We start from the raw sequence: 14,914 nt of genomic DNA, 5'->3' as shown, positions 1-14,914 counted from the left end.
ACTTGTAACCTCTGGATCTTTCAGAGTATCCAACAAAATAACAACTAATCGTTCTTGAGTCCAGTTTCTTTTCATTAGGCCTGTAAGGCCTTGCCTCAGCTGGACACCCCCAAACATGCATATGCTTTAAACTGGGCTTTTTCCCTGTCCAAAGCTCATAAGGGGTTTTGATAGTTGCTTTAGTTGGAACTCTATTAAGGATATATGCTGCAGTCTTAAGTGCTTCACCCCAGAGTGACTCTGGTAAGGTAGAATGACATATCATACTCCTTACCATATCCTTAAGCGTTCTATTTCGTCTTTCAGCTACACCATTCATAGTGGGTGAACCCGGCATAGTGTACTGTGGAACGATACCGCATTCCTCTAGGTATTTAGCAAATGGTCCTGGACGTTGTTCACCTGAACCGTCATATCTACCATAGTACTCACCACCACGGTCAGATCTGACGCTTTTAATTCTTTTGTTGAGTTGATTCTCAACTTCAGCTTTAAAATTTTTGAACACGTCCAGTGACTGTGACTTTTCAGAAATGAGATATATGTAGCCATATCTTGAAAAATCGTCTATGAACGTTATAAAATATTGTTGACCATTCCAAGCAGATGTAGGAAATGGTCCACAAATATCTGTATGTATAAGTTCTAAGACGTCTAAGGACCTATTGGCTTCAAATCTCCTTTTATTGGTTTGTTTTCCCTTTATACAGTTAATACAATCATTAAAATCTGTAAAATTCAAGGGACCGAGAATTTCATTTGACACAAGCCTTTCCATTCTCCGTTTGGAGATATGTCCCAATCTCTTGTGCCATAATGCAGCTGAATTCTCATTGGCTAATTTTCTTTTAACTCCTCTAGTACTCAAATGCAGAGATTCATTAAATGAGGTAATTGTGTCAATTAAATATAGATTATCGTAGTGCATTAAAGAACCAGAACCAACCAATTTTGAATCATGAAACAATTCAAATTTTCCATTTCCAAATGAACAAAAATAACCAAATTTGTCCAAAGCAGAAATAGAAATTAAATTCCGTCTAAAAGACGGTACAACAAATGTCTCATTGAGATCCAAATAAAATCCGGTCTTTAACAATAATCTAAAAACTCCAATTGCCTCAACTTGAACTGTTTTGCCATCGCCCACGTAGATATATCTTTCACTATCATTAGGCTTTCGGCAATTCAGGCAACCCTGCATAGACACACTGATGTGAGTTGTTGCACCGGAATCTAACCACCATGTGTGTCTAGGTACCGAAGTTAAATTAACCTCAGAACAAACCAAATTAAGAAGCATACCTTTCTTAGCACGCCAAGCGTGATAGTTGGTGCAATGCTTCTTTTGATGCCCTTCAGCCCCACAGAAGAAACAACTATTCTTTCCCTGATCATTTGATTTCTTTTGTTGTTTCTTTTGTGGCGCTGTACCTGCAGCTCCTTTTTCCTTCTTTCTTTTAAGTCCCTTACTTTTATTATTAGTGGTTGACACCAGATGGGCACTTTCTGTCTGCTCTTGCTTCAACCTTTCCTCTTCCTCTACACAGTGTGAGATGAGTTCATTTAGAGACCAAGTCTCCTTTTGACAGTTATAACTCACCTTAAACTGGCTAAACTGTGTAGGAAGAGATATTAAAATCAAATGCACTAGTAACTCTTCAGAGAGTTTCAACTTAAGTGCATTTAATTTCGAAGCAAGATGAGACATCTCCATGATGTACTCTCTGATATTGCCTTTACCACTATATTTCATTGAAACTAAGCGTGTCAAGAGCGTACTAACTTCAGCCTTTTCGTTCTTGACAAACCTTTTTTCAATGTCCTGAAGGAACTCTTTAGCGGTTACAGTCGTTTCTGACATTGTTCCCCTGAATGCTTCTGGAACGGCCTTTTTAATGATCATCAGACACAAGCGATTTGATCTCTCCCACCTCTCATTATTTCTCTTTTCATCAGAGGTACTCTGATCTGTAAGAGGTGGGGGAGAATCATCCCTTAACGCAAGGTCGAGATCCATTACTCCAAGTACTATCAAGAGATTTTCTTTCCAGGACTTGAAGTTTGTGCCATTCAGCATAGGAATATTATTGATGTTGGAAGTAATATTTGTAAGATCATTCGCAACTGAACAGAAAACATAACATAATTAAAACAAGCTCACATAAATCAAAACAATAATAAATTCAAATAATGGCAGTCCCATCTCAAGATACCGATATTCCATTAATATTTCGTCTTTGGACAAAAATATTAACTTCTGAGTGATATCTTGGTGCAGTAATAAACACTGACAATAATAACATGTCAAAAAATAAATTTTCCTTTGGGCTAATTTATAATTCACATGTAAAAGCCGAATAATTATCACATGTTTATTACCACAAGTGCACATGTAATTTCATTAAATATTGACCTTCCTTTGGGCCGATCAATATTCATAAAATTACTAGTACCCAACCAGTTATATTTTAAAATAAATTAATTTCCATAATAGAGGTCACTTTGGTGGCATATTATTTCCACTAATTTATTCCAAAAAAATATATAATCATACCACTATTCAAATTTAAAATTATCCAAAATAAATAAAAATTTGAATCAAAGTCAACTTTGGTCAACTTTGATCAAAACATGGTCAAATATGGTGAAATCAATTAAATTGAATCATGAGTTATTGGACCAAAGGTCCATATCCATAATTTGACCCAAAATTATCATTCAAGCCCAAAAATTTCTTGAAATCCATAAGTACTTTATAAAAATTACACATTTAATGGGCCATACATATGGATTTTATAGGGCTTAAATGTCCTATTTAACTTTATTAGGGTTTACTTAAATTGAAGAAAACCCTAATTTCCTTAACATACAAATATATATGGAAACCTATTCTTAAACAAGGAATCAAGCCAAACAAAACAAAAATAACAACCAAAGTCCAAATATAATCTTCAAAACTCAAAAGTCAAAGTACGGGACAACAACTGTGAACTAAAAATTGTTAACATGAAATAAAATTAACTTGTTCATAATGGTGGAAGAAAGGACAAAAGACTTCCCGTGGCCAGAAGACAAATTAGCTTACATCATCACTTGATTCATGTTTTAAGTAAACAATTTCAAACAAAACCGAATGCTTGAAGTGCAGAAGTAAACAATCGTTCAGCAAATATTGCATAAAGAACCAATAGATCGGCCGAAACAATGGAAAAGTACAATTCACGAATTAATCACTGCCATGAAGTTATGCAAACAATCATGACCAGAATTAGTATTTGACTAACATACCAAGAAAACTTAATGCGGTCACGTGCACAGACCAGAGCCACAGATTGTCAAGAAGGTTTGAAATTGTACATAGCATAAATTCCAGCAGGCAACCAGGTTTCATATATCTATGGGGCCCATCATATATAATATATACTGTACCTTAAGGAACAAAAGAGTACGGTTACTTGTATAGTCTATAAGCCTTATGTTTTACGATTTATGAAACCTGCAGCTTTGGTCAACCGAAGACAACATACAACCAGTTAATCATTACTGCAACTTAATTGTAATTGACCGAATTGTTCATTGAATTACTAGGAGTGCGCATGACACAAAAGCAACGAAAAGATAAATTGCAACAACACATATTTCCGTGAAGGCCGAAACATGACTGGATTCATATCTATATACATAAATTACTGAAACTGAATTATTTCCCAATAATCAACCATATGGGCTCTGATACCACTTGTTAGGGTGGTTATCTAAATTTAACCACTGGTGAAAACCATCACCTATTGAACCCAAGATCTATATGGCGATTATTAAGAAATAAATAAACGATAAAATAGCGGAAGCGTACCTGAATCCATATTGATAAACTTGATACTTGAATCCCTAGAGATTTGGGGTGGCCTTCCAGGTCAACAGGTATTCACCGATCCTTTGAGAGAGGCCTTTAGTTTCTCTCTGGTATCTTTCCTGACGATGGGATATCAGGGAGGGGGTATTTTGCTGTATTAGGGAATACGACAACTAAAACGATGCCTGTGACCTGGGGACCATAACCCTATTTATAGGTAACATTCCTGTTACCTTTGGAGCCCTATTTCAGCCCATCATTGAAATAGGAGCCCATAAGTTTCTACACATTAAAGGGCCAACATCCTATTAGATACATTAAACCCAAACTATATTTGATCACTTTAATTGGGTTTAATCTTAATTGACAGTTTGCAATACATAATTATTCACATATAAGTCCAATGTTGGATTAAGGATCCAACAGCACACTCTGCTCTAAATATATATATATATATATATATATGTATGTATGTATATTGGCTTTTTTCCTGAAATGCACTTAAGTTTCTCCTACATCATTGCTGAGGTTTTCATTTTCTTACGAGAACAATATAACTTTCAGGTACGATCATTTTCTACATTGTTGCTGATGGTGTTTTTCTTCTCATGGATTCTTTTGACCTGTCTGGTAGTTGTTTCGCATTCTCTATCTCTATTCGTTTTCTGTGGTCTGTGTCTATACTTCGCTGTCCTGTTTTGAAATTTTCCTCTATTTGTTTTTGGTTTCTGTCTGTTTTTCATGTGCGGGAAAATTCTGTGAACATAATATTTGATGTTTTGATTGTGAGGTTGAAAGCTTTTTTTAGGCTTTGGACGTGACTGATGAGGGGTTATAAATACTTTTTGCTATAATACGGTGCTTCTCAGGTTGCATAATGAGGACTTTTGTTGTTGCTGCCAAATAAAGTTATTTTGGTACTTTTATAGCAGTTATATAACATATGTAATAGCAGTAATGAAATGATAATGAGAACAGAATCCTATGGCTTCTCTACGTCTTATGTCACACCCCTATCTCCTATACTTGGCTTAATTCTGTTACAAGAAAGCAACCAAAGAATCCTAATCCAAACAGAATCCTATGGCTTCTGTACTACAATTAAACCAATTAAACAGAATTCTGTAATGCAATTAAACCAAAGAATCCTAATACAATTAAACAGAATCCCAATAAAAAAGTATTAAACCAAAGAATCCTAATCTCAAATAGAATCCTATGGCTTTTGTACTTCTTATGTCACACCCCTACCTCCTGTGCTTGGCTTAATTGTATTACAAAAAAGCAACCAAAGAATCCTAACCTCAAACCTAATCCTATAAGGCGTAACAAATTAACCAGGTCGATGTCAATAAATTCATAGTTAAAATCAACTAAAGCAACTTTTCTTGATTGAAGCTTTACCATCCCCCAGCCACCTCAAAAGAAGAGCACAAGTTTTCTTAAATAGGCCACAAGCTATGGCCGCAGGCAACGGGAAAACTGTTGAAGGATTTTCAACCATGATTATCTACATCTTGGCAGTGATCCTAATCTCTATGTCTCGATCAATTTCTTCTTGTAGTCATGAGACTCGTCCGCTGGTTAATGAGAATGCTTTGTCCGCTGACGACCGTCGAATTCTGAAGCTGATGATGGACCGCTGTGTGAATCTTTATCTCGATCCTTTTTCATCTTTAGCAGAGAACCTTCTTGAAGATGAACTGATTAGGTTGAAGAAGCTGAATACGTATCGCTGTGGCAAGTTTTACAATTTAATTAGCTGGTCATTCTCAAAAAATGGCAGATTGACACCAGATTATGTTCATCAGCTAAAAGAGGAAGTTGTGCACGAAATCATGCCCTATAAGCTCAAGATGAGAGTGAGACCAGATTATTTCGTCCCTGTACGTAACTATAGTATAAACGACAAAATTGGAGGTATATCGGATGAAGACCGCCTTATCCTGAAGCCAGTGATGGAAGAATGTGTGAAGCTCTACCTTGATGCTGATGCCACAGATCGGGAGGAAATTAAATATGATATTGATTACTGCAATTGGTATTTCTTTGAATTGGGATCTTATTATGGCATCAGCGAACAATGGTCACCTAAATTGGCACCTGAATTTGTTGAAATCATGAGAGAATTTCCCAAGTTATACGGGTACTTTATGCTTGATGATGGCTATGAAGAATGGCTATTTCAAACTTGCTTAATTGAGGAAAAACATGGAAAAGCCAATTGTGATGATTTTCGCTTATGGAAGGCTCAACGTGGAATGCTCGTAGATTGATGCCCCTCAAAGAGGTAGTCCAATGATATTGCAACTCTATAGGTTTTATTTAAGGATTATAGTAATGGATTTCTTCACTCTGAAATTGTATTTTGAACTACCCAATAGTATTAAATGTTATGATCGGTAATTTTTATTACTTTTTGTTGTTGTCTGCCATACTTGTAAAACTATTATCAATAATTTGTGTTTCAACACAACACCTAGACAGCCATATCTTTAATGTTGGTAGGAAATTCAAAACCCGAAATTTCCAAGTGAAGCCATTCTTGGTTTAATTTCCCTAATTCTCTAAGGTAACTTTTCTCCCTCTGTTTTTTCAGGTTTTTCAAGTCCAATGTCTATTCCTATCATGCATACTTTTGAGATGATGAAGGAAACTGATTATGATTTAGTAATTAGTAGCTATGTTAATTGGTATCAACCTTTTGAAGCGATGATAATGGAATTTGAATTTTTTTCTGTTAAGGTTTTTTGACCCGATTGACAGCCCTAATCATTTTACACGGCTATAATTGTGAAAGCTTTTGAGGATGCTTTTCATCTAGCAGAATGGTAAAAGCCTTCAAGTTGTGTTATTCACCCACTCAAGCTTTTGAATTTACCAAACTCAGGACTGGTATGCATTTTTTGAACAACCAATAAGCACGAAATTCATATAAAATATTCATCTTGTAGTTGCATAGCAAAGTCAAGTTGTAGTATGCCTAGGGTCAAGTAGATTACCATGCTTGTATTTATTTATTTTGTATATATGATTAATTTTGTTACAAAATCAATTTAGGGACTATAGTAGCATCATTGAAAGTCACAGACATGTCTAAAACTCTCCATACATGTCCAAAATTTTAAATATTCGCGTGAGTGTCAAAATTCAGTAAGTGAAAATATCTACAAATCAGGGAGAACGCAATAAACTAGCAATGGGTGTGACGACCCCACCTCCCCTAAGGCGAACCAAAAGGGTTCGGCGGACCGCCTGCTTAGCTCCCGCCGGAGCTCATTACAATCCATAATTTAAAAGTTAGAAATACTTCAAATATTTTCAATATACATTTAAAGTATTCCAAAATTAGTTAACCTTCAAACTTAAATACAGCTCAAAAGAATATGTACTACAGTCATTTGCTATAATACAACTTCAAGTCTCCAAAAGAAAACAACGTAGTGCTATTCGTGAGCACTCTCGATCTTGAATCCTGTTGAGGAAAACAAAGGAGTGGAATGGGCTAAACAACCCAGTGAGATTCCAAAACACACAAGTAGTTCTAATAAATCAAGAAAATTAAGCATAACGCACATATGGGTCAAGGTTTCACATTGACACATTAAAATAAGGCATTTATCATTTTACAGAAATAAACACACATTAAAAGAATATGGTGTTCACGTGGAACTATTTTGGTCGGCTTCACCTTATAACTCCAATAATTCTATCGGTTTGTCTGGCCATCACCTTATTCCTCCAGTGGTAATACTCGAGTATACTGAAACGGTGACTCAGGTTTCCAACCTACCCGATCGAGTCCAGTCCTGGCTCAAGCAGGTTAGCAACCAAGGGTAGGGTCCAGTTCAACTAAGAGCTTACAACATGCGCAAATAATCAAATAAACCGGTAAACGGTAGAAATTCACGGTTAAACAGTAGAAATTTGTTATTTTAGTAGGTCGAGTATGATAAAGTACACACTCGCTTTAAAACGGTGAAAAATTACATAGGAGCAATTATAAGGAGCACTTAACACTTAAACACACAAGAAATATGAAGTAAACATGTAGCAAAACTATTCAAGTCACATACACATGTAAGGAACACTCACTGTTACGTGCGATATGTCTCGGTTCCTGGATAACACCCTTGATTACCCTCGAGTCTTGAGGTAAGAACCAACAAGTTTATATGAAAGTGAAAAACAAAACCTTAGGGTTTTCGCACTTAAGAAGTGAAGAAACAAGAGGTTGGTATATAATTCTCAAATGTATAATAAAGAATAAAATAAGTCGTTATAGCCTTGAATCAAGCCTTTTCAAATTCAAAGTTCAAAAGTAAGAATGAACCATGAGAAATCAAGTTCTGGGTCAAGAATTAAGCATAATAAAGAACATTAAGGTTTCTCATTTAAATCCAAAGAAACGTCAAGTACAAGGGTTTGAGTGTAATATGGAGTACAAATGTTAATTTGAACTAAAAAAAATGAATGGAATCAAGAAAAGTGAAGAAAAGAAAAATGTATAGGTGACAACTTTGTCATGTGTTGGTATTCTGATCATAACTGGGGCTATACAAATCAGATTGAGATCATTTCTATATTTTTTTTTGAAGCTAAGACACAGGGCTACATTTCTTATGAAGACACCGGGTTCAAGATTAGACGTCTTCAGGGTCAAAAATGAACATTTCAGAAGTATAAGGAAAACGATTACAGCAAATCAGGGTTTTCACTGCAGACAAGGTGTTCTGGTCATTTCAGAGGCTACAATGATCTGATTGATCTGAACTATTGCAGGTAGAAAGCTGGCTCAATACTCTACAAATTTCATGTTTTGAGCAAGAGGTGGTTTGGCCTAAACGATGGACAAATTCGCTGCTCAAATGACTCTTAAGGTCAAAAGTCCAATAATTTTAAGACAAATGTTTAGCCAAGATTAACCCTTATCTTATTGTCTTTCAAAGGCTAAATATCTAGCTAACCTCTAATTATCTATTAGTACCTTATAAACAATATCCCTTCATGAAAATTCCACCTAGTCGTAAAAAATTTATCGCACTTACCACGCTAGCGAGTCCCACGTCCATAATGCACTTCAAACTTAATGTGTACTAACTTATACCAAGAAAATGATTAAAAGCTTGACTCACTTATAAAAATATCTAGAAAATTAAGGCAATAATCTAAAGTAAATAAAATGCATTTAAAGAAATAAATAAATATCACCTAATTTTTTCCGGTTCTCACAATGGGTCGAGCAAATAGATAGCTTGTTAGGGTCTAATACCTACAAGATCTCATGGTCTAGCAAGGTTAGACTAGCAATGGGCCGAAACAATAAATTATGCTGCTAAGTTGTACTTTGAGGAGGAAATTGCCTAGATTCCTCATAAGTTGTTGAATGTTTCTCGTTCATCGTCCAGTTCATGCTTCACACTAATATTTCTTGGTATTCATTGGATTATGTTGTAACTAATATTTCTTCCGTTCATATACAAAGAAATATTATATGAAGAGAAAATAAAATTTCTTTGTATTCATTGGCTTATGTGGTTGTTTTAATTTAATCTGAATGGGGTTATGGGCTCATTTGATGTCTTTGGAACGATGAATAACTTTTCCATTAAGGGTTTATTTGGTTAGATGTAAAATATTTTCATTAGGAAAATATTTCTGTTGAAATTGTTTTCTAGGAAAATATTTGCATTTACATAATTTTCAGGAGTTTGGTTGCAATTTTGAAACTTTGCTCCTATTGGCTATCGTTAAAATGTCATTTTCAATCGCCACCACCGCTATTCTCTGCCCACTACTATTGTACTTCACCACCAGCCTACAAGTCCTAACCTATGAAATCCATCCTCTCACCACTTAATAGAATAGCAGATGCCATAGTTTATGACAATTCCTTGATTGGGATCCTCAATCGAAAATGGTGGTGATGAAACTCTAATCTCGTTAGAATAGGAATAATATGGGCTTAAGTTCAAGGTGCCTTTTATGTATTTGTAATATCTATAGACTCCAAATCCAATTTTTGCAGTCAAATATAAACTTTCAAGGATAAAGATCAAAAGCAATTTGAAGAAAAGAATTGGGGTTTTGATAGAAAATAGAGGGGACAAAAAAAAGAATTTGCTTGGAGAAGGAAAAATCAAGTCGTTAAAAAGGAAAAAAATTCTATATGCACTAGAAAGTTTGCCAGTAATGGAATCACTGATAAGTTTGTCACCTTGCCAGTTGAGACTTAGCAAATTGTCTAGTAAGCTTTTGGGGTCATTTGTGTTTTCTCCTATTGACAAAATAACAGAAGTTTCGACTTTGGCAGTGGAGATCTTCTTTTGGAAAACAGCTTCAGTTCCTCATTTAAGGAAGTTTTTTCACATCAAAATGGGGTAAATAATTTCTTTCGTAAAATAATTTTCACCAATTCTAAGGCTACAAAACCCTGGAAATTGTGAAAAACATTTTCTGGAAAATATTTTTAATCCAAACAATCACACCCTAAGTGCCTAGGTAGGTCAAATAATTTTGAACATTTTAGCTCATTCTTCATGTTTTGTATTGTTAGTCAAGCACATTAATACACTTCCGTTTCAAGTGATAATTATGCAGTGGATGAATGAAGTATAACCACATGCATTAATTCTACTATTTTTGAATTTTATTGCAGGTAATCATGTTCCATGGCATTGGATTCAATGGCACTAAGTGACGAATGGTACAAGGAGCATTTTTCTGCAATGAAAGAAACCAACCCAATTAATATTTTGTAGTTAGAATTAGATTTTTAAGATATTTGAAGAATCCTCAGGACAACTAATTCTACATCAACTATTGTTAATATATATCAAGTACTCAACACTTAGTAAAATTGCAACTTTATTATTAGCGAAGTAGTACGATGTATTTTATCATTATTAATTGATTAGATAATATTGTACATCTTTGTCAAGAAAAGTTACTTTTATACCAGATGCTAATTTGCTAATTAATTAATTCAATAACTTGCTCAGCAAAAATCGGCATGCTAGATGGCATGGGAAGTAGTTGGATTTAAATAGGATTTACAGCAAGTGCTAATCAGATTATGGGATCAAATAATATTAGTGTTCAGTTAATGTCTTCTTTGAACATTATGTCAATGATAAAATAATGATTTACTTTTGATTATTCAATATATGTTTAATGTGAAATCCAAGATCAATGGATAATAACCTAAAAATTCATTCTCCACAATTTTGCAAAATAAAAAGTAAAACCCATACTCAAAAGAAAAACAAAAGATCTGCTTAGCTTTTAACAAAAAATAAATAAAAATACTTGAGCATGAGTTTATTAATGTTCAAAAGATAAAAGGTTTTAGAAATTGCATACGTTGCATTTAACAAACGCGAGGTCGGCAACCTCGCATTTCTTGAATACGGGGTTTGAAGTGATTTTTTTTTTTTCGCTTTTGCGTGTCAAAAATTTAAGGAGACATTGCATTTGACAAATGTGAATTTCTTGAGTTCGCACTTGGCAATTGCGAAGACCACTTGGCGGAATCCCACGTCCAAAAAGCCTCCCTTACAGAAAAATTTTAAATTTCATCATAAATTTGGGAATTTCTCTTAATGTTGGCCATATTTGATGTTCCTAGTAATAACTCATGTGCTTTGTATGTGAATATATTTTTTGAAGCTATAAAACTTTTAATATATTAAATTTTTTGTACAAAACTTTAATTATTGGCATAATATAAACTAAGAAACTATGTAATGAACAAAATTAAGCATTTGGTAATGGTACAAAATGTTTATAGTGTACAAAGTAATTAAAAGTTTATTGTACATTCTATAGTTATAAAAACTTTGAAGATGGAAGATTATCATATTTAAACTAAGTTGTTGAATATTAACTTAGAAACCATATGATAAATAAAATTTTACAACCGTTAGTTGTAAAACATTTTTATTATGTACAAAATAATTAAAAGTTTATTGAACTCTGAAGATGGAAGAAGAGCAAATTTTGATGAACTCTAAACTAAGCGGTTACATATTGTATTTGGATTGTGACAATAAGAAGAGGAAATTTTTTATATTTTGTCAAACCAATGTATACAACAAAACCTGAGCAAAATACATACCAAAACATTATGATTTGGATACAACAGATTTTTATCAATTTCAATAGTTGTAAACTTTTTCTGTTATATATATTTTTATAACTATCAACAAATTTTTTGAAGTTTTCCTAGTCAGTTCAACATAATATAGTGAATTTAATCATGAATTAAACCTTTCATTTTCTCATAAATGTTTATAACGTTTTGCCTTCTTGTTAATCATGATTTTTTTCTATACCAATATGTATATAAAATATAGTTAGCTTTAACTATCACACATAAGAATATAATAATTGGAGATAATTTTAACACATATAATAATTGGAGTTGAAGAAAATGATTGGTGAATATAGTTGTAAATGGGTAGTTTTTAATTTTTATTACCAACATTTTTGAGATGTAATTTATTGAAACTTTTCATTTTTTCTTATTAGTGTCATGATTGAAATGTAATAACTCTAATTAAAAGACATGAGGGTAATTTAGGCAAAACAAAAACGAAAAGCAAAATATGTTCGCATTTATACTCCCTGTTACCAAGACTCATCCTACTTTTTATATAGCAATGATAATGATACATTTGATGTTGTTACAAGGCAGACGTGTGCTTCATCGTGTGAGGTCAAGTAATTAAATACAATTCTCTTGCCAACTCTATATCATCAACAAACAACAACCAACTTTAGCTGCAGGCTATTGCTGATTGATTGACAATAACATTGAAAATTAAGATTATGTGTCATTTGCTTTACGTGAACTGACAAATTTGGGAAGAGAGAATCCTTTAAAACACTTTGCACATTTACACATTTGCTTGCATCAAACCTTTGCATAATAGTCAGAAAGTATGGCTAGCTTTCTTCTAATCACCACAACCGTCGTTCTTTTCTGTCTTTTGATAGCAAGAACTAGCCATAGTAGTAGGAGTAGGATAGTTACAAAAATGATTCATTATAACTCTATTCACTCCCCCTATTTTGACACAAATGCTGCCGAACATAGAGACTTGCATATTTCCTTATCTCGCTTAAGATATTTGAAGGTGAAAATGCACGAAGAGTTGAAGCTGATTGTGCAAGATGATTCAGATAATCCAAATGATGATTCTGATCATGATATTGATTTCGAGACTGGAATTTTTGTTAACACATCAATAGGCGGGAGGCTGCTCAATTGGTTCACGGGAGGTTGCTCAATTGGTTGCGTAGGATACTGGTAGTAATCTGCTTTGGGTTCAATGCAAACCTGGTATAGGCGGCAGTAGGACATTCTATAGAAACTATTGGCCTGGGGAGTCTTCAACATATTCTACTAATATGAATGCGAGGACCTTTGTTCTTCTACTCCATTGACATGTAAAACAACACCCAATCTCTGCTCATATCAATTGAAATATTTGGGTGAAATCGTTGTCCGTGGAAATCTTGCATTTGAAAGATTTGTTTTCGGTTCATCATTTGACAACCAACCAACACATGAGTTAAACAATGTGTTATTTGGATGTACTAGAAAAAATAGCTACATAGACTAGTTCAATGGTGTCTTGGGACTTGGTCCTTCAGGAATCTCATTAGCTTCGCAACTGGATAGTAGTGAGTTCTCTTATTGTATTGAAAATTTAAGCGATCCATTTGATGAAAAAAACGTACTGATCATAGGGAAAAAGTCCGGAGGAGTTGAATTTTCAACTCCTCTTATTATTAGGAAGTTCCATTACTACGTAAATCTTGAAGGCATTAGCTTTGGGGGTAGGATGCTCGGCATTGACAATAAGGATTTGAGAATGGATAATTTTAAAAGTGGTGGGGGTGCAATTATTGATTCAGGTTCAAGTTTGAGTTTCCTTCAAGATATTGCATACGAGAAACTTGAACAGGCAATTGTTGATTACATAGGGGACTCATTGGAAAGACGATATTTCTCTTTGGACAAGTATCAGCTTTGCTATATTGGACACTTGTTTAGGGATTTTACGGGCTTTCCAACAATAGTATTTGATTTTGACGGAGCAACAATGGAATTAGATAAAGAGAATTTGTTTAAGCAAGTATACCCAAATGTGGTATGTTTAAGTGTGTTGAATGCTACAGAAAATGGTGTTGATCATAGTCTTCTTGGCGTAGAACTCCAAAAATATTTCTATATATCATTTGACATAAATGAAATGCAAGTTAACTTCGAGAGGATGAATTGTGATGCTATTTGGGATTATAATATATGATGAGATGTAAGTTAACTCCGAGATGATGGATTGTGCTGCTCTTTGGGATGATAATCTGTGATGACGATGTGATGCTCTTTTATGTTGAAACTCTTGGAAATGTCGAAGAAGACTTTCAATGGGTGAAGCTGCCTTGTTTATGCTTTTGCCTTTTCATTATAGTCAACAACAAATTGTTTAAGCATTTTTCTGTTCTATTCAGCTTTTGAATCGAATTTGAGATGGATTACATAATTTCTTTCTCTTCCTGCTATGAGTGTTCCGGAAAATTCCAACCACAGAATTTGAATTTAAGTACAATTAATAGAAGCTAATCCAGTTCTAATACTCTTCAAGCTAACAGTCTCAAAAGTTACTTTTCCATTAGTAAAGAAACACAAGACAACATGTTTAAACAACTCATGGTATCAATTTCCTCAAGCATACAGACTTTACCTGAGGACTTGGGATATTACAATCAACAGGGAAAAAAAATAAACCACAACCAATTTTCTTGAGAAGGTAACTTGTATATTATGAAGGTGTGTAACCAAATATTATAGTGATCAACAATTTATACTACTAAGCATTACTAAAATAAACCATTCAAATTTGCAGTATCACTATGTTGGCAGTTTCCATTTGTTCCAATAGTAAGTGAAGTCTGGTCTCATCATTGAGGGCATATGACATCATCAATATCATGTCTTGCAAAAGTACTACTGTTAGTTAAGATCCAATTCCCAGACAAGGGATACTGCTC

The 14,914-nt window shown here is 34.1% G+C and overlaps 1 protein-coding gene across 1 annotated transcript; it reads left to right on the top strand.

Annotated features, from left to right (window-relative positions):
- Positions 1 to 12,999: 12,999 nt before the first annotated feature.
- On the top strand, positions 13,000 to 14,172 carry LOC113774230 (aspartic proteinase nepenthesin-2-like). The gene is made up of 2 exons (XM_027318786.1): positions 13,000 to 13,138; positions 13,514 to 14,172. Exons 1-2 carry the CDS (start codon positions 13,000 to 13,002, stop codon positions 14,170 to 14,172), a joined length of 798 nt encoding a protein of 265 aa, XP_027174587.1.
- Positions 14,173 to 14,914: the final 742 nt, after the last annotated feature.

The sequence above is a fragment of the Coffea eugenioides genome, chromosome 6 (assembly GCF_003713205.1).
Source record: "Coffea eugenioides isolate CCC68of chromosome 6, Ceug_1.0, whole genome shotgun sequence".
Classification (NCBI taxonomy): Eukaryota; Viridiplantae; Streptophyta; class Magnoliopsida; order Gentianales; family Rubiaceae; genus Coffea; species Coffea eugenioides.
This window is presented reverse-complemented; position numbering and strand designations above follow the sequence as displayed.